The 11,357-nt window shown below is 44.2% G+C and overlaps 2 protein-coding genes across 3 annotated transcripts; both read right to left on the bottom strand.

The window, feature by feature from the left end:
- Positions 1 to 315: 315 nt before the first annotated feature.
- Positions 316 to 3,713, bottom strand: LOC103635795 (phospho-2-dehydro-3-deoxyheptonate aldolase 2, chloroplastic). Its single transcript, XM_020543093.1, has 5 exons — positions 3,648 to 3,713; positions 2,889 to 2,939; positions 2,464 to 2,508; positions 1,174 to 1,419; positions 316 to 546 (listed from the first exon to the last, which is right to left on the bottom strand). Exons 1-5 carry the CDS (start codon positions 3,711 to 3,713, stop codon positions 316 to 318), a joined length of 639 nt encoding a protein of 212 aa, XP_020398682.1.
- A 692-nt stretch (positions 3,714 to 4,405) lies between these two features.
- Positions 4,406 to 8,918, bottom strand: LOC100279925 (Sorting nexin 2B). 2 transcript variants are annotated; one of them, XM_023300769.2, is made up of 6 exons: positions 7,829 to 8,918; positions 7,386 to 7,595; positions 7,032 to 7,292; positions 5,096 to 5,182; positions 4,896 to 4,977; positions 4,406 to 4,762 (listed from the first exon to the last, which is right to left on the bottom strand). In XM_023300769.2, the coding sequence occupies exons 1-5, from the start codon at positions 8,720 to 8,722 to the stop codon at positions 4,897 to 4,899; spliced, it is 1,533 nt and encodes a 510-aa protein (XP_023156537.1). In that variant the 5' UTR covers positions 8,723 to 8,918; the 3' UTR covers positions 4,406 to 4,762; position 4,896. The 2 variants fall into 2 exon arrangements, with proteins under 2 accessions (XP_023156537.1, NP_001338732.1); NM_001351803.1 differs by having other exon boundaries at positions 4,481 to 4,977; positions 7,829 to 8,818.
- Positions 8,919 to 11,357: the final 2,439 nt, after the last annotated feature.

Raw genomic sequence — 11,357 nt, 5'->3', positions numbered from 1 at the left:
TCTGATTTCCCCATTCCGCGGGTGAAGGTGGGCTGCTGAGTACGTTTGTACTCACCCTTGCTTATTTGTTGTTTTTTAGAAAAATGAGATCGGGTAAGAGTTACGACTGTTCCCAACCTTGCCTGTGGCTGTTGGACCGCTGATTTGCTTCGTTGCGTATATCGGGCTGCTTCAGCCCCACTCTGATGATATGTCCCGAGTTGTGGACCAACTCTTAAAGTTGATCGCCGCCTTTATAGGTTTGTCTCATTTAAGCAGATCTGAACTATCTGATGTATAAATGTGTTTACTAGCCTCCTGGGACTAGTAATTGTATCACATTTGAGTCCTAGAGGACCGGGACGCTTCAAAGGCGAGCTCCAGGGACTGGGAGGCGTTCAGCCTTGGGTCACAGTGGGTGTGGTAGCGGTCGCTCAGGTCATCGAAGGTCACAGTCCTTGATCCACCAATGCACTCGGTCACGTTCTGCCCAGTCATTTCAAGGTGGATGCCTCCTGGGTGACTTCCTTCTTGATCATGCACGTCGAAGAATGCGCGCACTTCAGCCTGTTAGATATGGAGTTCGCGATTAGAGCAATGGTATGGTATTAGTTGGAAGGCCAGATTGGAATGTTCCTAGATCAAGTGTAAACACTCCAGTAGAAATACATGTCTAGAGTAAACGAGCAAACATAGAACTATACAGATCCAATGTGTCAACCAAATCATTGATCAAAGCATTGCCCTTAGAGTGGCATTTTAACATCCATTCATGAAGCCGAGAATACATCAGCAAATGGCTTCTATCAAAACTTAGGGTCAAAACTCATTAATAGCAGCACCTAAAATGCAGACCCAAAGTATGCTGCCTTAAAAATGAATTAAGAATTTGAACATGGTCGTTTACCCCCAGCCCAGCCAAGAACATTATTGACCTATTGAGGATAAGTAGCCTAGTGATCCTACTTCTATTAAATCATAAGCAGATACAATATTCCAGAAGTATGAAATATGCCATTAAGCTCTGCAAGCTTATAGCCTTACAAAGTAGAAACATAGAGCAAAAGAACAGATGGGAACTTCAGGTATCATTCCATATTCCTAATACAACCATATGAATGCCCAAACGAAAACTGAGGTTCATTCAAATTGATCATAATAGGAACAAGAAGTTCCCGGTGGAAGGTCACTCACCAGAATTGAGTCGAATGGACGAGTCTTCAGGCCACAAGGGGCCTTGATGGTGTTTCCATGCATAGGATCAGTAATCCATGTGACAATCAATCCAGCATTGCGAACAACACGGATGAGATGAGGCAACTTCACTCTCATGTTCTCTTCCCCCATCCTTGTAATTATGGTGATCCTTCCAGGTTTGTTTGAAGGGTCCAGAATCTCAATCAGCTTCACCAAGTCACTGGGGTTCATGTTGTCGCTCACCTACATTCCACAAAATACATGCCAATTTGACAGTCAGGATCACAGGACAAGTACAGTGCCTCGTTTTTTTAAACTTAAGAGAGTTGGAGCTCTGATTTGTTGCTCCATGTTCCAAGAGAAATAGGAAAGGTAAGACTGATTAAACCTATAATTGAAATATTTAACAATACGAACATCATGACCAACACCAGTCCAGGAGACCAAAATTCACCAACAAACCAATCACCAGATGGTACACCCAAGGTCCAAGAGTAATACTTAATTGTTTGACAAAAAAATAAACAGCTTCCGCTGACTCAACCAAAGAATAACGAATGCTCGGCAGGCTACTATTCTTCAAAAACCCACAGACTTGCATGTTCTCAAGCAGCAGGACTTCATTACTTCTCCATCAAAACAAGCCCCTACTTGTTGGGTAGGAACACGGAAGGAGTTAAAGTGCAGGATAGTAAGTTATCCGAGTCAGATGTGAAGAAAATAAGTTGTGGGAAAAAATAGTAACAGTGGTTTATCATATCTGAAGAAAGTACCATCATATGAGATGCGCTACATATATTGTGAATCTTATTGTGCAAGATGGACTTAAGAAGTGGACATTTCAGTGAAGTGTGTTCGTGCTGCTGTTAGATACAATTTAGACTTCTGACAATCTCCAGTATCAGATAATTTCCAAGGTAGGGACGCATTTCAAAATTCCAAATACCCAAATACACGGTGCTAAACAAATACCAACAATTACCTTATTAGTATCAGAATTTAGAACAAGCATAAATGCATAATAGCAACCTAGAAACCTTGCGTGAGGAAAGGGGTCCAGTTCTACCGTCGAGCGTGACAACCTCGAATCCTATGCTTTCTCCGCCCTCTCTCCCTCTCCTGCAAACAGAGACGGCACATAGAAATTGGTAAAATGCATGGTCATCACACAGTGGAACGAACCGGAGTTCGAGAAGGCGATGCAACGCAGTACGGGTATAGACAGTGTACTCATGTAACTTGAACATATGATATATGATAACAAAAAAATATCATTGATTCCTTCACCTTGAGCAGATTGTTGAACAATACCCTCCTACAAAGATAATCAAACTGCAAATTCAGAGCACATATATGAAATGTTCAAATGCAAAATATGTGCTCTAATTACCATTGTTCTTTAACCAAATTCAGAGCATAGTTGCCCTCCATTAATCTGTGGCCAGCGCACTGCATCTCATATGACTATATTAAGGCCCTTGATTGTCTATCCCTGGTAGGCCACGGGGGGCACTTATTTCTTTGGGCCTGTGTGCATGTTGATTAAGGCGCTTTTTGGTAGTCAAGCTATAGCTCATGACGGAAGAAGCGGTACCACGACAACACTCCCTTGAGGTACAATATTCTCCTCACATACAGCCATATAGATCAGATGATCCGAAGGAGTATCTTGCAGTTATAGAATGGAATCCATAAATAAACAAACAAATTACCAGAGGATAAGCAATAGCAGTGGTACAAACTAAGATAACGATCCGTGTGATCTGATGAAACCAGACCAGACAAAGCGTCATGTTGAAGTCATGCAGACAGTTACGACAGCAATAATCAGAGACTTCAGAAACTATAACAATGGGTCAATGGTACATGTCCTTGGACTCACAAATTAACAAAACTAAATTAAATAGTATGCACACGAAAGTGATACTTGTGGCGAAAGAAATTATGTAGCTCAATTCATTCTCTGTTTTTTGTGGGTATAGTACAATAACATGTTGTTCTTCTCACATTTGAATTCCTAAACTTTGAAGATCCTACAAATAGGACATAGCACCTGAGAATATAGGAACAACTTGACAACACCAAACCTCTTAGACTCTCCCGCAGGCAACCTAATCGAATAAGGAAAGAAGATTTTCAGTTCTCAAGCAACAGAATCAAATCGCCAAAAACGTTCATTTCAACAATCATCCATTGGTTTCAATAGATCATCAACATACAATTCTTAATTTCTTATCAAACAAAACATTAGGGGAACAGAGGGATCACGATTCACCAAACCCGCCACTTGTGTGGGCGCTCCCTATCAGAGTCGTACCCTTCCTCCCTGCCACTGTTGCCCTCCGTGGCAAGGTGAGCGATGTTTCCCATGCTATGCGCACGTTGAAGGGCTAGGGTTGATGGTGGCGAGAAGAATCTCTTTGTGAGTAGAGGATGGACGACGGAGGAGGATGCTAGAGGGGGAGGCGCACCTGAGGGAGAGGAGGAGGCAGGGGTCTCTTTGTCACCGCGTCGCCGCTGTCAGCCTGTAGCGACATCGACGACCACCACATGCCTCCCAGCCCAGATCTGGCACATCGTTGGGCGCACGGCTGTCTTGGGAGCAGGGGTAGGAGCAATAGAAGCGTCCCAATCACACTATTTGGTGGGATTGCGAGGTACGCGGGGGCGAGGGCGCGCCTTGCGTGGGTCGCGGACAGCCGGTGACCAGAATCCACGCGCGCGGCCTTCCATGGAGAGAGCCAGGGCGTGGTCTGGAATCCACGCGCGAGGATTGTGCTGGCGAGGAGCACGCGCGGGATCTAGGGGCGGGAGGATTGTGCTGTAGTGGTGTCGCGAGGCGAGATTCGCGGTGGGCTGTGCGGCGCGGGCGCGTGATCCGCGCGCAGAGGGGAATCGCGGCGGGGTGGGGGTGGGCGGGCGCGTCATCCGCGGGGGCTGGTTTCGCGGCGAGGGAGGCACGAGCCGGTTTCACGGCGAGGGGATCACAGGCGGGGGCTTTCGCGGTGAGGGAGGCGCGGGGATGCTGGCTGGTTTCGCGGCGAGAGGATCGCAGGCGGGTGGGAGGCGCGGGCTGGTTTCGCGGCGAGAGGATTGCAGGCGGGTGGGATCGCAGGCGGGGCAGTCTACACTGCCCCCTTAATAGTTAGTACAAAATATAAAATAATTGTCTTGCTAATTAGGTCTAGGAAAAATTCTTCCATAATACTAACTTCTAACACATAACCCATAACATGAATAGCCATACATGAGAGGCACTCTCATATAACCTTGAAATATTTATAAACTAAGCTCTTGATTAAGAGCTAGCTTCTCTCTCCTCTATTAAAATATAAAATAATATACTTTAATGTAACCCATAAGTCATCATTAAAGCCAACTTAAGCACTTAGATATACACTATATCTAAATAAATTTATAATGTCTCTAGAAAAACCAAAACATCTTTTAATTTCTTAAGATTTGTAATTGGAACAGAGACAGTTGTTAGTAGTAGTTATCACCGAGAAAAATCTTGCGTATGGTTCTCACATATGCCAGTTCTCGTGGAGCCAATTTGCTCATCTGCCGGGACCCAATTTCACAACTGCACATAACTCATGCATTACAACCAACCCAAAAGTGAAAAAACTGGAGAAGAATAAGAATGGGTGTTGTCGCTCGATGTTGCAGCAATTTAAATAGATCAAAACCAACAACTCTACACTCTCTATACGTACATCAGTTGCTCCTGTTGGCATATACTTCTGTTTCCTCTGTTACCTTTGTCCACATATTAGCAAAATGGTCTGAATAAGACACCTGCATAAACAGTTGAAGAGCAAAACATTATGTAGTTAACCACGATTCTTTCCTTTTTGTCCGCAAATGTACAATGTATTCAAAGTGTCTTTCTTTGCTGGACACGCAACACTCTTACCTGAGTTACCACAAAACCTTTCAGCATCTCAATGAAATCATGACGTCTTTCCTTGTCAAATCTTTTTATTTCAATCATGTTGTTTTCCTGCATTGTTAAAGCCAGTGAGGTTTCAAATTTCAATACCAGCCATAGCGGCACCTAGCGTCCCAGACTCCCAAGAGTACTATAACTTTCTACATCAACACTGAACTCTCCATTAATATGATATATCTAGGGGTGACAATGGGCTCTAAATTTTACACTATAAGATTTAAGGATATGATCGGATTAGGATCGGTCGCTATTTCTATTCATTTTTTAACTAAGATTTATTTAGGGTCCTACCATTTTATGAAGAAGCATTTGGATCACGATCCATTACCACCCCTAGATATATCAGAGTTTGCTGTAACTATTAAACTATATGACTTGATGAAACATCCTACTGTTCTCAGAATCAGTGGGATAGCCTCATAACATATGCTCAAACTAAAAGAGAAAAAAGCTCAATACCACTACATTTGGATACAGCATCCCTAGGCACCCTTCTAGTTTCTAGGCATTCGTAAATTAGAACTGACAGATTAAAAAAGAAAATCGGAATGCTAAGGCCTATAGCATTGTTCTGTTGTCGTTGGGTAATGGGTACCCATACCCATTCCCCAAATCCACGCCCGGTAGTATGGGCTGGGTACGGGAAAAATGCCCGTTGAGAGAATGGTATACCCATCAGAAGAAGGTTATGGGGAGGGTATCCCCATCTCTGATCATTGTCCTGTCCCCTTGACACTTGCTCCGCTGCCTCCTACAAGATTGTGCAGTCTCCATAACCTCACTCTCCGTGTGTGCACTGATGCAGGCACACAAGGACCCACGCTCCTACCACACCACACAAACCTCACACGAGGATGCCTCTCCATTTGTGATTCTGTCGCAGGGAACTCATGTTATAATCTTCTAGGAAATAAAAAAAACTCGATCCGTGGAGGGTAAGACAGCCCCCGGGCATTATATTAAGAAGACATTCTGACACAGGTGGAGAAAACCTCTGAACTCCTGCTCCACCCATACACAGCGGCACCGTAGCCCATGTGAGAACGACCGCAACTGTGCTTTGGCATGGGACAGACGAGGGGATTTTTTTTAACCACAACCTTAAATTCGCTCCCACAGGGAGTCAAACTCAAGACCTGAGGAGTGTTCCTCAGACCGCCTAACCAACTCAGCTAGAGGCCCTTTCGCAATCTTCTAGGAAATCAGATGGTGAGAATTGACCAGTGTGGGGTGTGAGAACAAACAACTGGTGACAGCAAGGAGCACTAGAGCAAGAACCAAATGATGAGATCATGGATACTCAGCAGCCACGTCTCCTAGATTACTTCTTGCCTTCTAGGATTTGGTATTGATCTGTCAGACTCAGATTCAAGGTTTCTTTGGGGTTTCTTTGAATTTATATGCACAGATCAATACTTCTTGCCTGCTAGGAAACAAGGTGATGTCAGTTCCTATCTTTTTCTTTTTCAATTAGAATTGTGCCTTATGGTGTCCATTCTTCTAATCAGTATTGATCTGTGCATATAAATTCAATCATAAGAACAACATTTAAGCATGTCATACTGATTTTATTAGTGTGCTAATTTGATATCGAAAGTAAAGCATGGCTCAACTCGCAACACTAAAAACTAAGAGGTGCATGCTTCTTTTTTGGTACCTAAAACCATGAGCTGTATGTTTAGGTAATCTTCCTAGGTAGGTTCATGCTCCTAAGCCCTGTTCTTAAGGCGTCGCCTAGGCGTCCAGGCGGAGGTCCAACGCCTAGGCGCCTGGCCCGCCTACCTCGCCTAGGCGTCCAGACGGTGGTCCAACGCCTTGGCTCGTCTTACCGCTTTAAAAACCATGCTCCTAAGTTTTTCAAATAGAATGTTATTATTTACATTTTTTTCAGGCAACTTACCTTAATGCTTTCATATTCTCTAACGGCATCACTTTTGGCTGCTTCCGCAGATCTTATTGCTTCTTTCAACCCCTCTACCTTCTGATATGTTGACCACTCATGCCCCATATCTCTTGCTGATGAAGATTCAAGTCCCCCTGCCCTGGTGTGCAAGGAAAACAAATCTGCTGACAGACTTTGCACGTAATATAAAGCATTAGAGCGATCTGTGAATGCATGATGAACTGATATCATCATCTCCAAGTATTCATGGATACTGCCCTGCAAATCCAAGAACAATGTTAGTGAGTCAGATAATTCTGGTAAAAGATGCACAGACTTTGCAAGTATTGAGTCCACAATATATCAACATACCAGGTGTTTCACCATTTCAGAGTTTAATTTTATCTGTGACCTGCTCATCTTTAAAACAGAATTTGCAAAATTATGGATTTCACCAGCACGTCTTCTTAGGGAATTACATGTTGCCTGCTCTCTTTCAAATTTTGCCAGCTTAATCAATGTCATTCCCAAGTGACCTGTAGTTTCTCTAAGATCATCTTGGGCTTTAACAAGCGCTTCCGCCTGCATATATATAAAATACAAAGTTTAAAGGATTGGCCAGAGCAATTTTGTATTCTTCGCATAATAATATGTATGTAAAAGAGGAAGCATGGGCCAACACATGCAACTGAGCCATTTCACAAGATCTGTAAGTAGATAAATGCCACCATTTCACAAGATCTGTGAGTAGATCAATACCTGTTGTGATGCTATGCAACTGAGCTATTTCACAAGATCCGTGAGTAGATCAATACCTGCTGTGATGTTATGGTAAGCTGCTGCTGTAAGTCATCAAACCTGGCCTTGTGCGCCAGGAACTCTGTGTCTGTCTCCTGCTCCACAGGTGGAGGCTTTGTTGCAACCAGTCCATTCACCACCGTCTGCTTGAGACCCTTAAACATCCCAAACAAGTCCCTCCTAGCTTTCGTTGGCACCAGCGGAGCAGCAGCATTCAGCGTGGTAGTCCAGTACCGCGGGGGCTCACCCTGAAAGGCAGGGACGGCACCAGGCTCCGTGAGGAACGTGCGGAGGTCAGGGCTGTGGCCGACGATGGGGTGCACGGCAAGGCGGCGGAGGTAGCGCTGGAGCGCAGCGCACCGCTGGCTCACGAAGTCGTGGCGCTGCATGACCTGCCCCTCGAGGACGCTCTTGTCGGGTCGGGCCGGGACGAAGAGGCCACGGTGGGCTGCGGCAAGGCGGTCCGCGAGGGTCACCACGTCGCGGAAGCGCCGCCGCACGCGGACCTCCCCGCCGCCGCCCGCAAGACGGGTGGTGATGAGGTAAGAGAAGTAGCTACCGGACCCCGGGATCACACCGGCGGCACCCCCGCCGCTGGGCTCCGCGTGCTTCTTGGGATCCGATACGGTGATTTTGGCGAACACTGGGGACGCCGCATCACCACGCGCAGCGCGCGGCTGGCGGGCGACGTTGGGCGCCGGGGCGGTGGAGAAGTCGTCCTCGTCGAAGTCGTCGATGACGAATGGGTCGTCGCTCGCGGCGGCGGTCGGGGAGGTAGGTGGCCGGAGGAGGGGGTCGGTGGAAGTGGAGGCGGTAGCGGCGGCGGACGACGAGGATGAGTCGAGGGCGAGGGTTTCCAGGGCGTCAGCGGCGGTGGAGGGAACCGACGGCGAGGGCTCCGCTGCCATCATCGCTGGTTGAGAAGGGTGGTGGGTAGGGTTTGGACTTGGCCTCTTGGGATTGAGTGGATCTGACTAGGAGGGAGGCCGCGACCCGCGAACAATCGGTCGGTCGACTCGACGGGCGGAAGGAAGGAGGCGGCGGCGAAGTCGGTAGCGTCGCGTGTCCCCGCCGCAGTTATGCGTAAGCAATGGGCCATGGGGCAGTGTTTTGAAGAGGTGGGGCCTCGAGTTAAATAGTACTATCTCGTCGCGATTTAAAGTGATTTTGGTCTGGTTAAATTTATTAAAAATAGTAATAATATTTAAACATCTAAATAGATGCATTATGAAATATATTTAGTAAAACTTTAACAATTATTGATTAATATGATAGGTTTAGTATATTTTATACAAATTCGATCAAACAAAGATATTTTATATAAGCACTATTTTCAAATTGTTTTTATAGAAAGAGTAATATAGGAGAGACCGTTTGATTTTATTATTACTATTTTACTATTCAGTCAATAGCAAATCAAAAAATTTCTAATTCAATGTCAAGAAAGATTATGCCCCTGTTTGTTTCGGCTTTTCGCAGCTTCTGGCCACCAAAAGCTGCTGCGAACTGCCAAACATTCAGATTTTCAGCCAGCTTCTATAAAATTCGTTTGAGTAAAAACCATTCAAAATCAACATAAACATATAATCGGTTGAGTCGTCGCAATAGTAGTAATCCGTCACTTTATAGATCCTGAGCCCCATGGACAACTTTATCTTCCTCCGCATGTAATTCTAATGATACTCAGATTCTCTACACAACCAGATTCTCCCCACAGCTAGATTATCGGAAAAGCTGGTCAGAAAAAAGGTGAACCAAACAGGCCCTATACTTGTGACTTTCGCCAAGATAGATTCAAGGATTCCAATACAAGAAGATACCATGGGATCCACCATGTTGGGACAACCGCTCCTGAGGGTCTATGCCATAGGACCTTTTCTGGCCTAGACTAGGAAAATGATTTAACCTAACATAATTTATAATATGGCACCTAAGGGCTTGTTCGTTAGAGGTGGACTAGAGGGGATTTAGGGCGTGTTTAATAATGGCTCTGCTCCACTTTAGAGCAGATCTACCCTAAAACTCATAGTTGAGCCGTTGCTCTAGAATTTAGATTGTTTTTCTCATAATCAGTGCAATGGCTGGTAAATAACTCTAAACTCCATGCCTAGGTTGTTTTCTAGAGATTTCGAAGCAGCAAAAGAGGTACTCCAAAAAATTATAGTACAACTCTAAAACTCCATGAAGTTTGCAACTCTAGAGTTAGAGTGTTTGACAGGATTTGTCCAGTTCCTCCTTAGAGTTTTGCTCTAGAGCCATGCCAATCACAACTTGAAGGTCCCCAAGCCTAGAGGCGCTCTAAGACCTAGGGACCCTAGCACATCAGGACAACCTAAAATGAAATAACTAAGTCCTGAGAAGCCTTGTGCCCTAAGGCATTGGTAAACGATCTAGACCCTCATACTCCTCATGTCCTAGGGGTGTTGGGATTCATGACGTTCTACTAACTCAGGTCTTCAAGAAATTCTAAAGACAATCCACAATCCTTCAAGAAAAATTTAAGAAGAATTAGTACAACCATATCATTTTTTTCTTCTCACAAAAGTGTGTATTTTAAAATAACAATGACTTTCTTTATGAGTTTGTACTAATACATAGCCATTAGTAGCCCCCAACATCTCGAGCATTACAAGGACAATTGGGATGTTTAAGGAAAAAAACTTAATATAAAGAGAACTTAAACATAAAATCGATGTGACTCATCAATGTTCCATAAATTAGATTATTGTGTTGTCGTCAAGTTGGAGTCGGTAAGCATTAGAAACGAGAACTTGATTAGTGATAAATAGACCCCTCCTAGATGGGTGACAACTCGTGTTTGTCTTTTGAAGTCTGGATCTTGTACAATGCCATATCACCAAATGTAAATTTTTTGTAATGAACATGGCACTCATAATATTTCCACATTGCTTGTTGGCATTTAGCCACCAATTTAATGTTAAGTCCTTGATTTCCTCGAGTCTATCTAAGTCAGTGACTCAGCCATCCACTGATCGAGCTTCAACAAAATTCGGTACTAAAAAATATTTGTGTTGGGAGCATGGATTTTGATCCATATACCAAAAAAGATAGCATGACCAATGGTAGTACTAAGTGAAGTATGGAATCCTCATAAAATAGCACATAATACATGGACTCATCTTCTAGCATATGGTTTTAGACAATAAAAAATATGTAGTTTGAGTCCTTTAGACCGAGTCCATTGGCTCGTTCCACTTGATTGTTGCTTTGATGATGTGCATCAGAAGTAAAGTTTACATTGATACTCTTGTTATCATGTTATTCCAATAATTCTCAAGCTATGAACCAAGTCTCATTATCTACGACAAATGTATTTGGTATGTCGAAGTGATTAAAATCTCTTTGATGAACTCAACTGCTTTGTTAATGTTATCTTGGACACATGTTTAGCCTTAATCCACTTTATAATTTTGTCAGTAGACATGAAGAGATGTGTGAATCGTCCTTTTGCTGGCCATGTGATGGGGATCATTTGTAACTCAACTATAGGAATCTGAGCTTGATTAGCAACGAACCAACAACCTT

The sequence above is a fragment of the Zea mays genome, chromosome 8, assembly GCF_902167145.1.
Source record: "Zea mays cultivar B73 chromosome 8, Zm-B73-REFERENCE-NAM-5.0, whole genome shotgun sequence".
Taxonomy (NCBI): domain Eukaryota; kingdom Viridiplantae; phylum Streptophyta; class Magnoliopsida; order Poales; family Poaceae; genus Zea; species Zea mays.
The sequence above is the reverse complement of the archived record's forward strand: the minus strand, read 5'-3'. Positions and strand labels throughout refer to the sequence as shown.

Coding starts and splice junctions, on each gene's coding strand:
- LOC103635795 (XM_020543093.1), bottom strand. CDS start 3,713: ATGTCGCTACAGGCTGACAGCGGCGACGCGGTGACAAAGAGACCCCTG. Junction 1,420..2,463: donor TGTTCAACAATCTGCTCAAG/GTGAAGGAATCA, acceptor TGTGGAATGTAG/GTGAGCGACAACATGAACCC. Junction 547..1,173: donor GTCCATTCGACTCAATTCTG/GTGAGTGACCTT, acceptor CATATCTAACAG/GCTGAAGTGCGCGCATTCTT.
- LOC100279925 (XM_023300769.2), bottom strand. CDS start 8,722: ATGATGGCAGCGGAGCCCTCGCCGTCGGTTCCCTCCACCGCCGCTGAC. Junction 7,596..7,828: donor TTACCATAACATCACAGCAG/GTATTGATCTAC, acceptor ATATATATGCAG/GCGGAAGCGCTTGTTAAAGC. Junction 5,183..7,031: donor GAGAATATGAAAGCATTAAG/GTAAGTTGCCTG, acceptor TTAACAATGCAG/GAAAACAACATGATTGAAAT.